The sequence below is a fragment of the Mesocricetus auratus genome, unplaced genomic scaffold (genome assembly GCF_017639785.1).
Source record: "Mesocricetus auratus isolate SY011 unplaced genomic scaffold, BCM_Maur_2.0 Super-Scaffold_6730, whole genome shotgun sequence".
In the NCBI taxonomy this organism is placed as follows: Eukaryota; Metazoa; Chordata; class Mammalia; order Rodentia; family Cricetidae; genus Mesocricetus; species Mesocricetus auratus.
The window spans coordinates 14,516,553-14,528,602 of record NW_024429184.1 but is presented as its reverse complement, the minus strand read 5'-3'; the positions used below and the strand labels follow the sequence as shown (position 1 = coordinate 14,528,602).

The 12,050-nt window shown below is 50.9% G+C and overlaps 1 protein-coding gene across 2 annotated transcripts in view; it reads right to left on the bottom strand.

Moving 5' to 3' along the window:
• Nucleotides 1-12,050, bottom strand: part of Fbxo10 (F-box protein 10) — a 59,074-nt gene that overhangs the window by 7,710 nt on the left and 39,314 nt on the right. For both annotated transcript variants that reach the window (XM_005078751.4, XM_021232276.2), the window contains 6 exons: nucleotides 10,571-10,707; nucleotides 8,470-8,540; nucleotides 6,585-6,737; nucleotides 5,515-5,784; nucleotides 4,079-4,392; nucleotides 2,908-3,089 (listed from right to left, as the gene is read on the bottom strand). In XM_005078751.4, the coding sequence (XP_005078808.1) occupies nucleotides 2,908-3,089; nucleotides 4,079-4,392; nucleotides 5,515-5,784; nucleotides 6,585-6,737; nucleotides 8,470-8,540; nucleotides 10,571-10,707 (1,127 nt within the window). The remainder of the gene's footprint in view (nucleotides 1-2,907; nucleotides 3,090-4,078; nucleotides 4,393-5,514; nucleotides 5,785-6,584; nucleotides 6,738-8,469; nucleotides 8,541-10,570; nucleotides 10,708-12,050) is intronic.

Here is a 12,050-nt window from a genome sequence, read left to right as displayed (position 1 = left end):
ATGCCTTCTCCTGGGGTACAGGCATGTTCACAGATAAAAGACTGTATGCATAATAAATAAATAATTTTAAAAAAGAGTTGCTGTGGGGGGAGGGTGGAGAGATGGCTCAGTGGTTAAGAGCACTGGCTGCTCTCTTCCAGAGGTCTTGAGTTCAATCTCCAGCAACCATATGGTGGCTCACAACCATCGATAATGGGATTTGGTGCCCTCTTCTGGCCTGGAGGTGTATATAATAAATAAATTAATTAAAAAAATGAGTTGCTGTGGTCATGGTGTCTTTTCACATCAACAGAAACTCTAACTAAGACAGAAGTTGGTACCAGGGACTGGGGTGTTGCTGTGATAGGCCAGACCATGTTTTTGTTTGAAGGAATGTGGACCTTGGGACCATGGATTAGAAATGCAGTTGAACACTTTAAGTGGAGCTTAATAGGCCACACAAGTAGGAGCATCGATGACAGGGATACTGAGGTGGGGACCTGACTCCAGACGGTTCAGAGAGAATATTCTAAGTACCCTAGAGACCATTCTTAGGACACTTTGGCTAAGAATATGGCTGTTTTTTGCCCTCGTCTGAAAAGTCTGCCTGAGGCTAAATTGAACAGTTTTGGATTGGTTGATTTGGCAGAGGAAGTCTCAAAACAGCCTAGTATTAACTGTGTCATGTAGTTATTAGTGTTCACTCTTATGCAGATCTATAAGGAAAAGGAGAAAGCTGAGCAATGAAAAATAAAATATGTACAGCTTGAGGCAAAAGGTGGCATCAGGAAGGAGAATGGAGCTAAGTCTTATGTTCAAGGAGACAAACAGGTTAAAGAAAAGCTTGATATTAAATGGAGCAAAGGGAGCGGTGACTTCAGGGAAAAATTCTATCCAGCTACATTTCCAACTTGTAAAAAGGAACTAAAGACCATTAATTCCAGCACCCAGGGGGCAAAGGCAGGCAAGTTTCAGAGTTCAAGGCCAGCCTGGTCTACAGAAAAAGTTCCAGGATGGCCAAACTTAGGCAGTCAAGGAAACCATCAAAAACAGAAATCTGGTGAAGACTTAATTGAACAAGGAAGGCATGTTTCAGTTCCAGCAAGCAGTAGAACTTGGCAGCTTTACCCACATGGTTCTGAGTTTAGAGTCAAGGATAGACAAACAGGCTATAGTTTCTCCCTCTGAGACTAAGGAAAGCCACTCAGGCTTTGTATCAGATCTGTCCCTGCGTAGAGGCCTAGAGGGGCCATGGAGTGAAGCTGTGAAGGTGAATCTGGGAGGCCCCAAGATGTTGGAGATGCCAGAGTTGTGGGGTACTCGCCCAGGAAAGCTGCTAACGGAGTAGAAACAGCCCAGGAGACAGAGGTGTGCTACAGTCAACAAAGATGAAGGGAGTTGGAGATCGGAAGAGCATTTTGACATCCGACATGGAGATAGATGCAGAGTTTGGAATTTGCCCAGGTGGTTTTTGGTCTTGCTTTGGTCCAGTATTTCCTTGCTATGCTCCCTTTCCACCCTTTTTGGAATGGTAATGTATATCCTGTGCCATTAAATGTTGGAACTATGTGATCTGCAGCTTCGTTTTGATTTTATAGGGGGTTACAGTTAAGACACTGCAGAGTCTCAGAAGAGACTTTGGGCTTTGAAACAGAGTTGAAGCTGTCATAGACTATGGGGGCTTTAAAGTCTGACTTAGTACATCTCTGCATTATGATATGGCAACAAGCCTCTTGAGTCAGGGAGTGGAATGTGGCAGTTTGAAGGAAAATGGCCCCCATAGGCTCATTAGGACTGGTGTGACTAGGAGGTGTGGCCTTGTTGGAGAAAGTGTGTCACTCAGGGTGGGCTCTGAGGTGTAGATGCTCAACCTAGGCCCAGCGTGTTTCACACTCTCTTCCTGCTGTCTTTGAAACCAGATGAACTCTCAGCTCCCTCTACAGCTCCACGCCTGCCTGTCTGCCACCATGATCCCCACCATGAGTACAATGACCTGAGCCTCGGAACTGTAAGCCAGCCCCAAATAAATGTCTGCCGACATGATTCCCACCATGAGTACAATGACCTGAGCCTCGGAACTGTAAGCCAGCCCAAAATAAATGTTTTCCTTTGTAACAGCTGCTATGTTCAGGGTGTCTCTTCACAGCAAAAGAAACCCTAAGACAGTTTACATTGTCGTGTTTTTACAACTGTGCTGCAATTGTGTGTGAAAAGCAGGGACAGGCATCAGTAAATGAACAAAGCTATATTCCAGTAAATCTGAATAATACTGAACTTGGAATTTCATTAAGACATTCAGGGTCAACATCTTCCCAAACATTTACAAGGTTAAAACAATTACTGCTTCCCACAGACCACTCACAAAATTAGTAACATTGCCAATCTCTGAGTGAAATTCAGGCCTTGACAACTAGACAGTGTTAGTCACAGTATCAAATGTATCTTCACACTTTTTGAGATATCGTAACTCAGGCTGACCTCATACTTGGTGATCTCCTGAATCAGCCTCCCAGTGCTGGAATTAAAAGCATGAACCATTTGCCAAAGTTTTGTTTGTATTCCTTATCTTAGAGGGCTAAGGTGACTAAATAAATTATCCACAACAGAAACAAACAAAAAAGAATGGGGGACTATTTTGGGATGACAGAGGTGGCCAGGAGAGGGGTGCAGGAATAAGGACAAGCAGTGGGGAGAGCAATGTACTAATGGCACATGTATACAAATGCATAATAAAACCCACTGCAACAGAAAGAGTGCTCACAAGCAATGCACCAGGCCAACTACATGGTACTCTCAGCTAAATGAAGGAGCAGGCTCGAGACAACATAACCAGTATCTGCTTGGGTGCTGGGATTCAAACTCAGGTCCCCATGCTCACACAGCAATGCTCACAACTTTACCCAGGTACCATCTCCATGGCGGACTTACTTCTTCTTGAAGACCAGGAACTTGTTGTTTTGCATGATGCATTCTCGGTTGTTAGTGATCTGCTGGAAGATGGTCTTATTGGTCTTGCCCTGGAAGATGATGTTCTCCTGTACCAGGGCCTTAGCTCGGCCCCGCACTGCAATGCCGTAGGCACGGAAGGAGTGGATCCGGTTCTTCAGTACCTGGGAGAAGCAGCCAGGGCTTGTCACAGACTGGTAGACGCTGCATGACTGCTATAACCACAGAGTCCAAGTGTGTTAGAGCAGTCAGCACAGAGCAAGAGGAGCTCTGGTGGAGCACAGAGAGGGCGGCCTGGCGGGGCCACTGTGTCCTAGGGCTGACCAACAGGCTGCAGGAGGGCTGAGCTGGGACAGTTCTTTCCAGAAAAAGGAATAGCATGTAAAGGCCTATCAGAGGAGGGCACTGTGCCAGAAGCCATGCCTATTTGCAGCCTGACTGAGCCCGCAGAGTGCACCTCCTGCTCTGTTCCCAAGGGTTCAGAAGAGCCACCCCCCCCCCGTTCTTTATCCCTTGCCCACACGCTGCACACTGTGAACCTTGTGAAGCCGCACAGCTGAGAACCGCTGGATACTCACAGGGAACTGGCTTATCTGGTTCTACCGTGAAGCCCTGGCACCATGCAGTGCTTCACCTAAAGGTGCTCAGAGCTCAGTGTCATGTGCCAGGACAGGCAAGAAAACAGTAAGCACTGCCAAGCGCTCCAGATATTGGGGTGGTTGTGCCCCAAAAGTCCAAAAGAGAGCACGCCAAATAGCCTGGGCAACTCAGCAAGTCTTCTTTAAAATGCAACAGGCAGGCTACGAATACCTAAGAAGACTCCCCACACAGACCACAGCGTGTGCGAAGGCCCTCGGGCTCTCCTGGCAAGTACATACCGCACGACAAGAAGGTCCATGCAAGCTTTTTCTGTCAGGGAAAGAGCTGAGATAGCCGGGACTTTGACATAGAGACTAAGAAGACACCCGGAAGGCTCCCAGCACCATGACTCTCCTGTCCATCCTTTGGGGCCCAGCCTATATGCTCCCCTCTGTGAAAGCTCCCCCGCTGTGGACCACGTTTTTCTCCTTACAGTGCTGAGGGTTCTGTTTCTCAGCAAAGTGTGCAGGCCTGAGCCCTGCTGGCACCTTGCACATACACGTCATACACTGACCTTAGTGTCAGACCTGGGCAGCAGCTGCAGTCCGCTGCCCCGGTTGCCAATGATGTCGTTTTCCACCACGGCAGTACTGTCACCCTTGGTGATGATGCCGTGGCCTCTATTGTCATAGATCCCGTTGCCCCGGAGCTCCACCTTGCACTGGGCTTCAACCTTGACACCACTCTGCCGGTTGCAGGAGATGCTGTTGTTGGCCACCCTCGTGAGCTGGCTGCTCTGAACAATGGTGATGCCTCTGTCCCCGTTGGCATGGATCACATTGGTGATGACCTGCAGGGCCTCGCTGCTCTGCACAAAGAGTCCTGACGCTACAGAGTATGGAGTGGGAAGAGCAGAGGTGACCCCGGGGTCAACCCCGACAATGCCAGTCAGGAGGAACAGCCTCGCCTGAAGTGTGTGCTCCAGGATGGCAGGGAAGAGGCACGGAGTCCCTGCTGAGGTGGCCAGGGCCACAGGCTGTAAGAAGACTCCTTAGGTTCAACAGTCCTCTGGCCCAAGCCCCAGGTCTCCTACAGCCTCATGCTAATAGGGCAGGAGGGTTGCAGTAGGAGTAAGGGGACTGCCAGGAGGGGGTAGGGCAGAAGACAAGACCTGGGCTGGTTCAAGAGCAGTCTGAGCCAGCCTCTTGGTGGCACCTGGGCTGTTTTCCCTCGCCTGGAAGAGTCACCTTACACGGCTTAGCCTGTGCCACCAGGCAGCCGGGCTTCATGAAAGGAGTCCTCTACTGGGGTGTGCTGGCAGAACTCACTCCCCTGGGGCTGCTGTTACTGATCTCACTGCTCCAAGTCACTCCAGAGGAAAGAGCCTTCCAGGGCCCACGAATCTATCTTTTTATTCCACCCGCACTTGGGATCTCACCCCAGAAAACATGCCGTTGGATGGAGCTGGGGAGTGGCTCAGGGGTCAAAGCACTTGTTGTCCTTACAGATCACCCGGGTTCAGGCCCTAGCACCCATACGGTAGCTCACAACCATCTGTAACCACAGTTCCAGAGGGACCCAGGGCCCTCTTCTGACCTCCATGAGCATTAGGCATGAATGTGGTATATAGATACACATGCAGATACAACACATAAAAACAAAACCATCTGAAATTATACAGAAAGCAAAGCTCTATAAGACGTCTCTAAGACGTTTATGATCCCACGTCACTGGGTATGGGTTAGGGCATAAATCCAACGAAGAAAGGGTGAGGGAGTGTGTTTGCAACTAGGAAGTCTTCGTTGGTGTGGGAATTTCCGGCAAAAGCAGCCTATTAGTGAAGCCAGAGGGGCAGAGGTAAGAAGAAAGGGATTTGAGTTTGGGGAAAAGGCCAGGGGCTGAGTTATTCATTAAGCAGCTAATGAAGCCAGAGGGACAGGTTGGGAGCAGTGCAGAGAGCCCAGGACACTGGGACCATGGAAGGGACCGCAGGGGCTGGGGTACACTCACCTCCATTGTGATTAATGCTGTTAGACTCCACGAGAGCTATGGTGACGGACCTGCGCAGTGGGTCATCCTCCTTCTCCAGCTCTGTCTCCCAGAGGATGGCATCTCCGTCCTCACTGAAGTTCTCCTGGGCCCCATGGCCCCCAGGGAACTCGCCAGAGCCATCCTTCTGGCTGAACACTGCCACTCCATACAGCCCATTGTAGCTCACATGGTTGCTGGTGACATGGGGCAGGCTGGAGGACATCATCCACACACCACAGCCTTTGTTAGCTGGGACAGTGAAAAGGAGCCTGTCACCGACACCCAAGAGCAGGTGAAGCAGCACCCAGTGTGACCCGAGGGGGGAAATAAAAGGTCCTGAGAGAGTCACCTCGGAGTCCTGGCTATGGGAATCTCCTTTGTACACAAGGGACAATGGCCAGTTCACCTCACTATCTAGGATCATTCCTTAGGACGTGAAGTGCTCTGAGAACTGCCAAGTCCCTGGGGCAGTGCAAAGGGGTCACCAAGGGAGCAGGCTCAGTGTGAACCTAGCCCTGCCATTTCCTGGTTGGGACCCTGAGTGACTTACCTAACTCTGTGCCTCTGCCCTCATCTGTAAGTTGGGGTTGGTAACTGGAGGTTAAATGTGACAACGCTCACAGCTGGGCTTGAGTAACCCAGCTACAGATTTTATTTGCACAAAGTCACATGGCGAGAACAGTATTTTCTGTAATAACCCTGTTTTTCTGTTGAGTTTTCCATTGTTTGCGTCAAAGGGATGGGAGGAGTCAGATGCCCATGAGTTGGAGCTCGTGTGGGCCACTGTAGCAGACAACACCCCACCTTTTACTATCTTACACGGGGCTAGAACACTGCTTGCTGACCTGTGGGCTCAAAGTGGGTCGGGAGATGTCGGAGGAGCCCCTCCTGCTCAGAGGCCGGACACTACACACATCTGTTTACAAAGGAGTCTCTGAGGCCTGGAAGAGGTGACGACCTTCTCAGAACCCACTAGCGGAAGCTGAAACCTGGGCTTCCACGTCCCGGGCATGCTGGGCTGCAGACACTGCCCGGGGACATGCTCTCACCATAGATGGTGTTTCCCTCTATCAGTCCTTTGCCTTCATCACCCACGACAACGCCGTCTGAGTAGCCAAAGCAGATGAGGTTGCTCCTGAGGACAGGGACGCCGCCGCGGCGGATGTCTACCCCTCCCCACTGATTTTCACGGATGACATTTTCTGTGGGGAGAGGTGGGGAGGTCAGTACCCAAGAGCCGCTCCAGTGCAGGCCATGATGACAGGACAGCTAAAAAAAAGCACTCCCAGCCTTCACCCGGAGCAGGACACTCACACCTGGGCTGCCAGCAGTCCGCACCCCGAAGCTTACGTGCGGCTGCTTCAGGGACTCGCCTGCTCTCCCAACGACAAAGGCTCTGCTTGTCTTGCACGCTCCTGTGTCTCCACACCCACTCTACCCAGCAGCCTTGAGACCAAGGAGGAAGAGCTCCACCCCCATATGCTTGCCCTCAGCCTAGGCCTACACTCTGACCTCCCTGCCCTGCCCCGCCCCTTCTCTCCTAGGACATCAGAAGGGGAGTCCTGGACACTGCTGCCTCAGCACAGGCACAAAGTAGACAGGTTACAGGGACTGGGGTCCCCTTTTCTTTTCTTTAATACTTTCTTTAATTTTTTTTTTGAAGACAGTTTTTCCTCTGTGTAGCCCTGGCTGTGTGGGAACTCGTTCTGTAGACCAGGCTGGCCTTGAACTCACAGAGATCTACCTGCCTTGCCTCCCAACTGAGTGTTGGGATTAAAGGGGCATGCCATCACTGACTGGCTGAAGTAAGTGATGGGCCCTTTCTGCCTCTGCAACCCTATGCCATACTTTTCACCCTCTGCTCATACTCCATCCTACAAGCAGTCCTGCTTAGGTGTGAAAGTCTGTTTCACTAGACTTCTGTTGCTCAGGATCTGAATTATGTGTCATCCTTGAAGAGAAGTCTAGCACGATCATATGCTCTCAATGTCTGCACAGCCTTCTATCACCTTATGCAAATGACTGTCACTCTTACTTGGGTGTCTACATATGCCTTTACATATTTATATGCTTTCTCCTCAAAACTCAATCCCTGAGAGCAGAGTCACTGCCTGTCTCCTTTTCACTCCATATCCAGCACTGGGACAAGGGCTCACATAGCGGGTGTTCGGCAAGTGGCTTTGTTTGTCTGTTTTCCTTTTTCTCAATGGTAGGATCTAATCTAGGGCCACACACATGCTAGGCAAGTGGTCTACAACTGAGTTATGAGTATGTGGTAAATGATGATTACATGCAATCAAGATTCCAGGCTCCACACTGGGCAGTGGTAGTACATGCCTTAAATCCCAGAGGCAGGCAGATTAACTCTCTGCGGTTAAGGCCAGCCTGATCTACAGAGAGAGTTCCAGGACTACACAGAGAAACCCTGTCTCAAAAAAAAAAACAAGAAAAAAAATTCCAGGTTCCAATGATATACCAGGCAGATGTGACAAAACGAAGAACTAAGAAATTCTATAACATGTTCAGCAGAGGAGGTGTCCTGGCACAGTGGGCATCATCTATAGAGGAGGGGAGCTAGGGCAGGCTTCCCACAGGAAGTGGCATGAGCGGAGACATATCAGACATGCGAGAACTGGGCAGACAGATTTGCAGAGCAGACACCCGTTTAATTGGTGCAGCTGGAAGTGTGAGCCAGCTGTCCAGCAGCTGGCAGAGATGGCACTACCCCGATGCTATGCTGGGAGTTCCCATGAGAAACATGACCCCGGCAGAACTGGTACCCCTGAAGGACCACCTGCTAATCACAGAAGGAGGTCTAGGGTAAGCAAAGGAGTGGTGTAAGGGTCTGAAGCTGGTGGGGGTGACGCCAGGGGATGGTGACTTGGTTGCCACCTGTACTGGCTGGCTATAGCTATAGTAGTTCCTGTCACGTACCTGTGATGAGGCCCTTGCCATTCTCGTTCACTGCGATGCCAGCTGCGCGCCCCTTGAAGATGTGGTTTCCGCTAAAATACAAGACAGGGAAGGATGTGAGACCAAGACACCTACATCATGCTTCAAGGTGACTTTCTTTAAAACATTCAAAATGTTACTTGTTTGAGTGTGTGTGTGTGTGTGTGTGTGTGTGCGTGTGCACATGTGCACAAATGCCACAGCATGCATACAGAAGTCATAGAATGACCTTTGGGAGTTGGTTCTGTCCTTCCGCTATGGGTTCCAGGGATCAAGCCCAGGTCAGGCTTACATAGTGAGTGCTTTTACCCACAGACCCATCACACTGGCCCACGGCCTTCCTTAGTAGGTTTCCCAGTGGCCCATGTCCATAGGGAACAGCCACCCTTTGAAATCCCGTAAGCTAAGCATTTGGAAATCCTTATCTGCCCTGGGATAGCTTGACCCAAAACTAAAACTCACAACTCTGGACTTCAGCACAACGATAGCCAACTCTCTATGGCTTTTCTGCACTGCATCAGTTAACACACAAACCATTGACACACATGTCACCATGGTGCATGTGTCACAGGGCAAGTCTTGGCAGTATGAAGAGTTCCTAGGATGCTGTACCAAGCTTTCTTAGAATGATTAGAGTACTACAGTTTTTAGTGCTTTGATGCCTCAGTTGGGACTCTTGGACTCTTGCTGTGTCCCCTCCCCTCTCCTGACCCTACCCCCTAAAACAAAGAAATGTGGAGGGATAAAAGCACAGCCTATCCCCTCAGGATGACTTGTGAGTCTTCATTTGAAACTCTTTAATGGTTTCCCAGCACAAGCAAATGTTTATGTAGACTGTCTTCAGCAATGGGATACTATCTGCCTAAAAGTAGAAGGACCAGATAAAGCATGGAGAACAATGAGTTGGCTATGACCCGGAATTTCCCCAAGTGACACAGGTACTTACCTAGGCAACAACATTTAGACAAACTCATACGGAAAAGTGCAGGGGGAGCGCCACAGAGTGCATCTGCTGCGCACTGATTGACACCAGGTTTCCTAAAGCCGGACGCAACTGACGCTTCTGCTCCAAACCTTAGTGCACCCTCCTGAGCGTGGCCGACCCGGCCTGTCTCTATCACACAATGGCTTTTGGCATTTCTTTCCACACGCATGCTGCAGCAGAGACACCATGTATACCCTGGGGACAGAGGTCATGCTCCAATGCCCGCAGGGCACTGGCTCACTGGGACAGCCTCGATTTTAAAGCACTAACGGGGACAGGAGAGGTGCTGAGCGCTTCCTGCTCTTGCAGAGGGGCCCCTGGCTCTGTGCTGTGGTCACCTCTCTTGCTGTCTTGTTTTTAGGAATGGCGCGAGTTCAAGTCCTCCTCTTCTTTTAGAGTGTGGAAGACTGAACCTTCAAGGGCCTGGTGCATGCTGGTCAAGTTTTCTTCCATGAGCTACCCAGCCATTGAAGTCAACTCGAAAGGTCTTTCAGTGTGAGGCCTTCCCTACGTGCTCTTAGAATGACTCGCTCCTCTCGACAGCCCCACGCTACTGCTAGGAAGGCAGACACACCCAATAATGCTGCTCCCTTCCCACTGATGACCTACAGCACATAAAGGTCATAGCATGCATCATGTGGAGGCCAGGGTCACCTTCTTTTACATATTCATTCATTCATTCATTCATTCATTCATTCATTCATTGTTTGTGTCTGTACACAGCACACCTATAGAGTTCAGAGAACAACCTGCCATAGTTGATTCTCTCTTTCTATCTTGTGAGTCCCTGGGATCAAACTCAGTTTGTCAGGCTTACTGGCAATTGCCATTACTCATTCCATACTAGAGTCAGCTCCCAAGGAGCAGTCGGCAGTGTTTGCCTTTGTTTCCTCTGTTAGAAGTGCACAGTAGTGTCGGCCCAGCAGAATGCCTGTGCACAGCTAGCCTTCTGGAAGGGAAGTCAGAAGCACCAGGGCAGCTGTGTTGCTGGGTGGATTTAGGGTGTAAACAAACGGGCTTTCAAATGGAAGAAAGACACAGAGGAGGGGAGTAAGGGACCTCGGAAGGGCCAGACAGTCTGGGCAGAGCAGTGCCTACCTCACAATTGGATTTCCATGGTACAGGATATAAATGCCAGCCTCCTTATTGGAAAAGATTTGGTTGTTCCTGATGACGCCTTTCCCATTGCCGAGGACAACAATGCCAGATCGAAGACCATGGTGGATCTGGTTACACTGCAAGTAAAAGGGAGACATGGCAGGCGGATCCAACACGTCAGGGTGCAGAGAGTGCATAAGCACCACTCCACAGCTGCACCAGGGTGGGCGCGCCACGACAAGAACACCTCAGAAGTTGCCTAGCACACAGCAAAGGGACTAAGCTGCGCAGCTGCCTTCCTCACACAGGTGTGTGCATGCAAACAGCAGGCAGGGTGTGAGGACGGATGAGTGCTCCCCACAGCCTTGGAGCAGGGTGTGAGGACGGATGAGTGCTCCCCACAGCCTTGGGGCAGGGTGTGAGGACGGATGAGTGCTCCCCACAGCCTTGGAGCAGGGTGTGAGGACGGATGAGTGCTCCCCACAGCCTTGGAGCAGGGTGTGAGGACGGATGAGTGCTCCCCGCAGCCTTGGGGCAGGGTGTGAGGACGGATGAGTGCTCCCCGCAGCCTTGGAGCAGGGTGTGAGGATGGATGAGTGCTCCCCGCAGCCTTGGGGCAGGGTGTGAGGACGGATGAGTGCTCCCTGTATCCTTGGAGCAGGGTGTGAGGACGGATGAGTGCTCCCCGCAGCCTTGGGGCAGGGTGTGAGGACGGATGAGTGCTCCCTGCAGCCTTGGGGCAGGGCTACGTGGCCTTTGCCGTTGAGGGTTCTGCACTTTTTTCCCAAGGCAGGAGGCTACGGAAAGTGTCTGAGCCTCTCCAGAGCTCCCCAAGCCCAGTACAAAATCATCTAGCCAGGCCACACCCGCCTGGACATGTGCCCACTCCTCAGGGAAGGGCGTCAATTCAGGACAAGAGAGTGTGGCCCACGGCAGTCCTGTGGAGGCCACCCCCACAGAGGCATGGGAACCATCAGCTTCTGGTCCTCTTTCAGGGGAGACCGGTGAGAGGATGCAGGGCTGAGGGGCTCCCTGCCTCGTGGAGAAAGACCAGAGGTCTGTCTGTGCAGGATGCTGAGGAGACTCACTTCTGCTCCTCTGTGTACAATGGGGAACAGGCCCGGGCCTGCACAAAATATCTGTGACAAAGATGATCTGAACCCTCGTTTTGCTGTCTCTTAGGGGAGTTAGAGACTGAATAATTTAAGTTCACAAAATTTTGGCAAAATTTTCTCATTCTAACTATGTGTGTGGAAGTATAAGTGTGTGCATGTGTCTACGTGTACATGTGCGTGTGAATGAGTGTGGATGCTAGAGGTCAACCTCTCGTGCCACGCATCAGGAGCTACCCAGCCTGTTTTTTTGATTCAGGGTCTCTCATTGGACTGAAACTCTCCAAGCAGGCTAGACTGGCTGGCTAGTGAGCTCCAGGGATCTGCCTATTTCTGCCTCCCCAGTGCTGAGATTACAAACTCTTCCG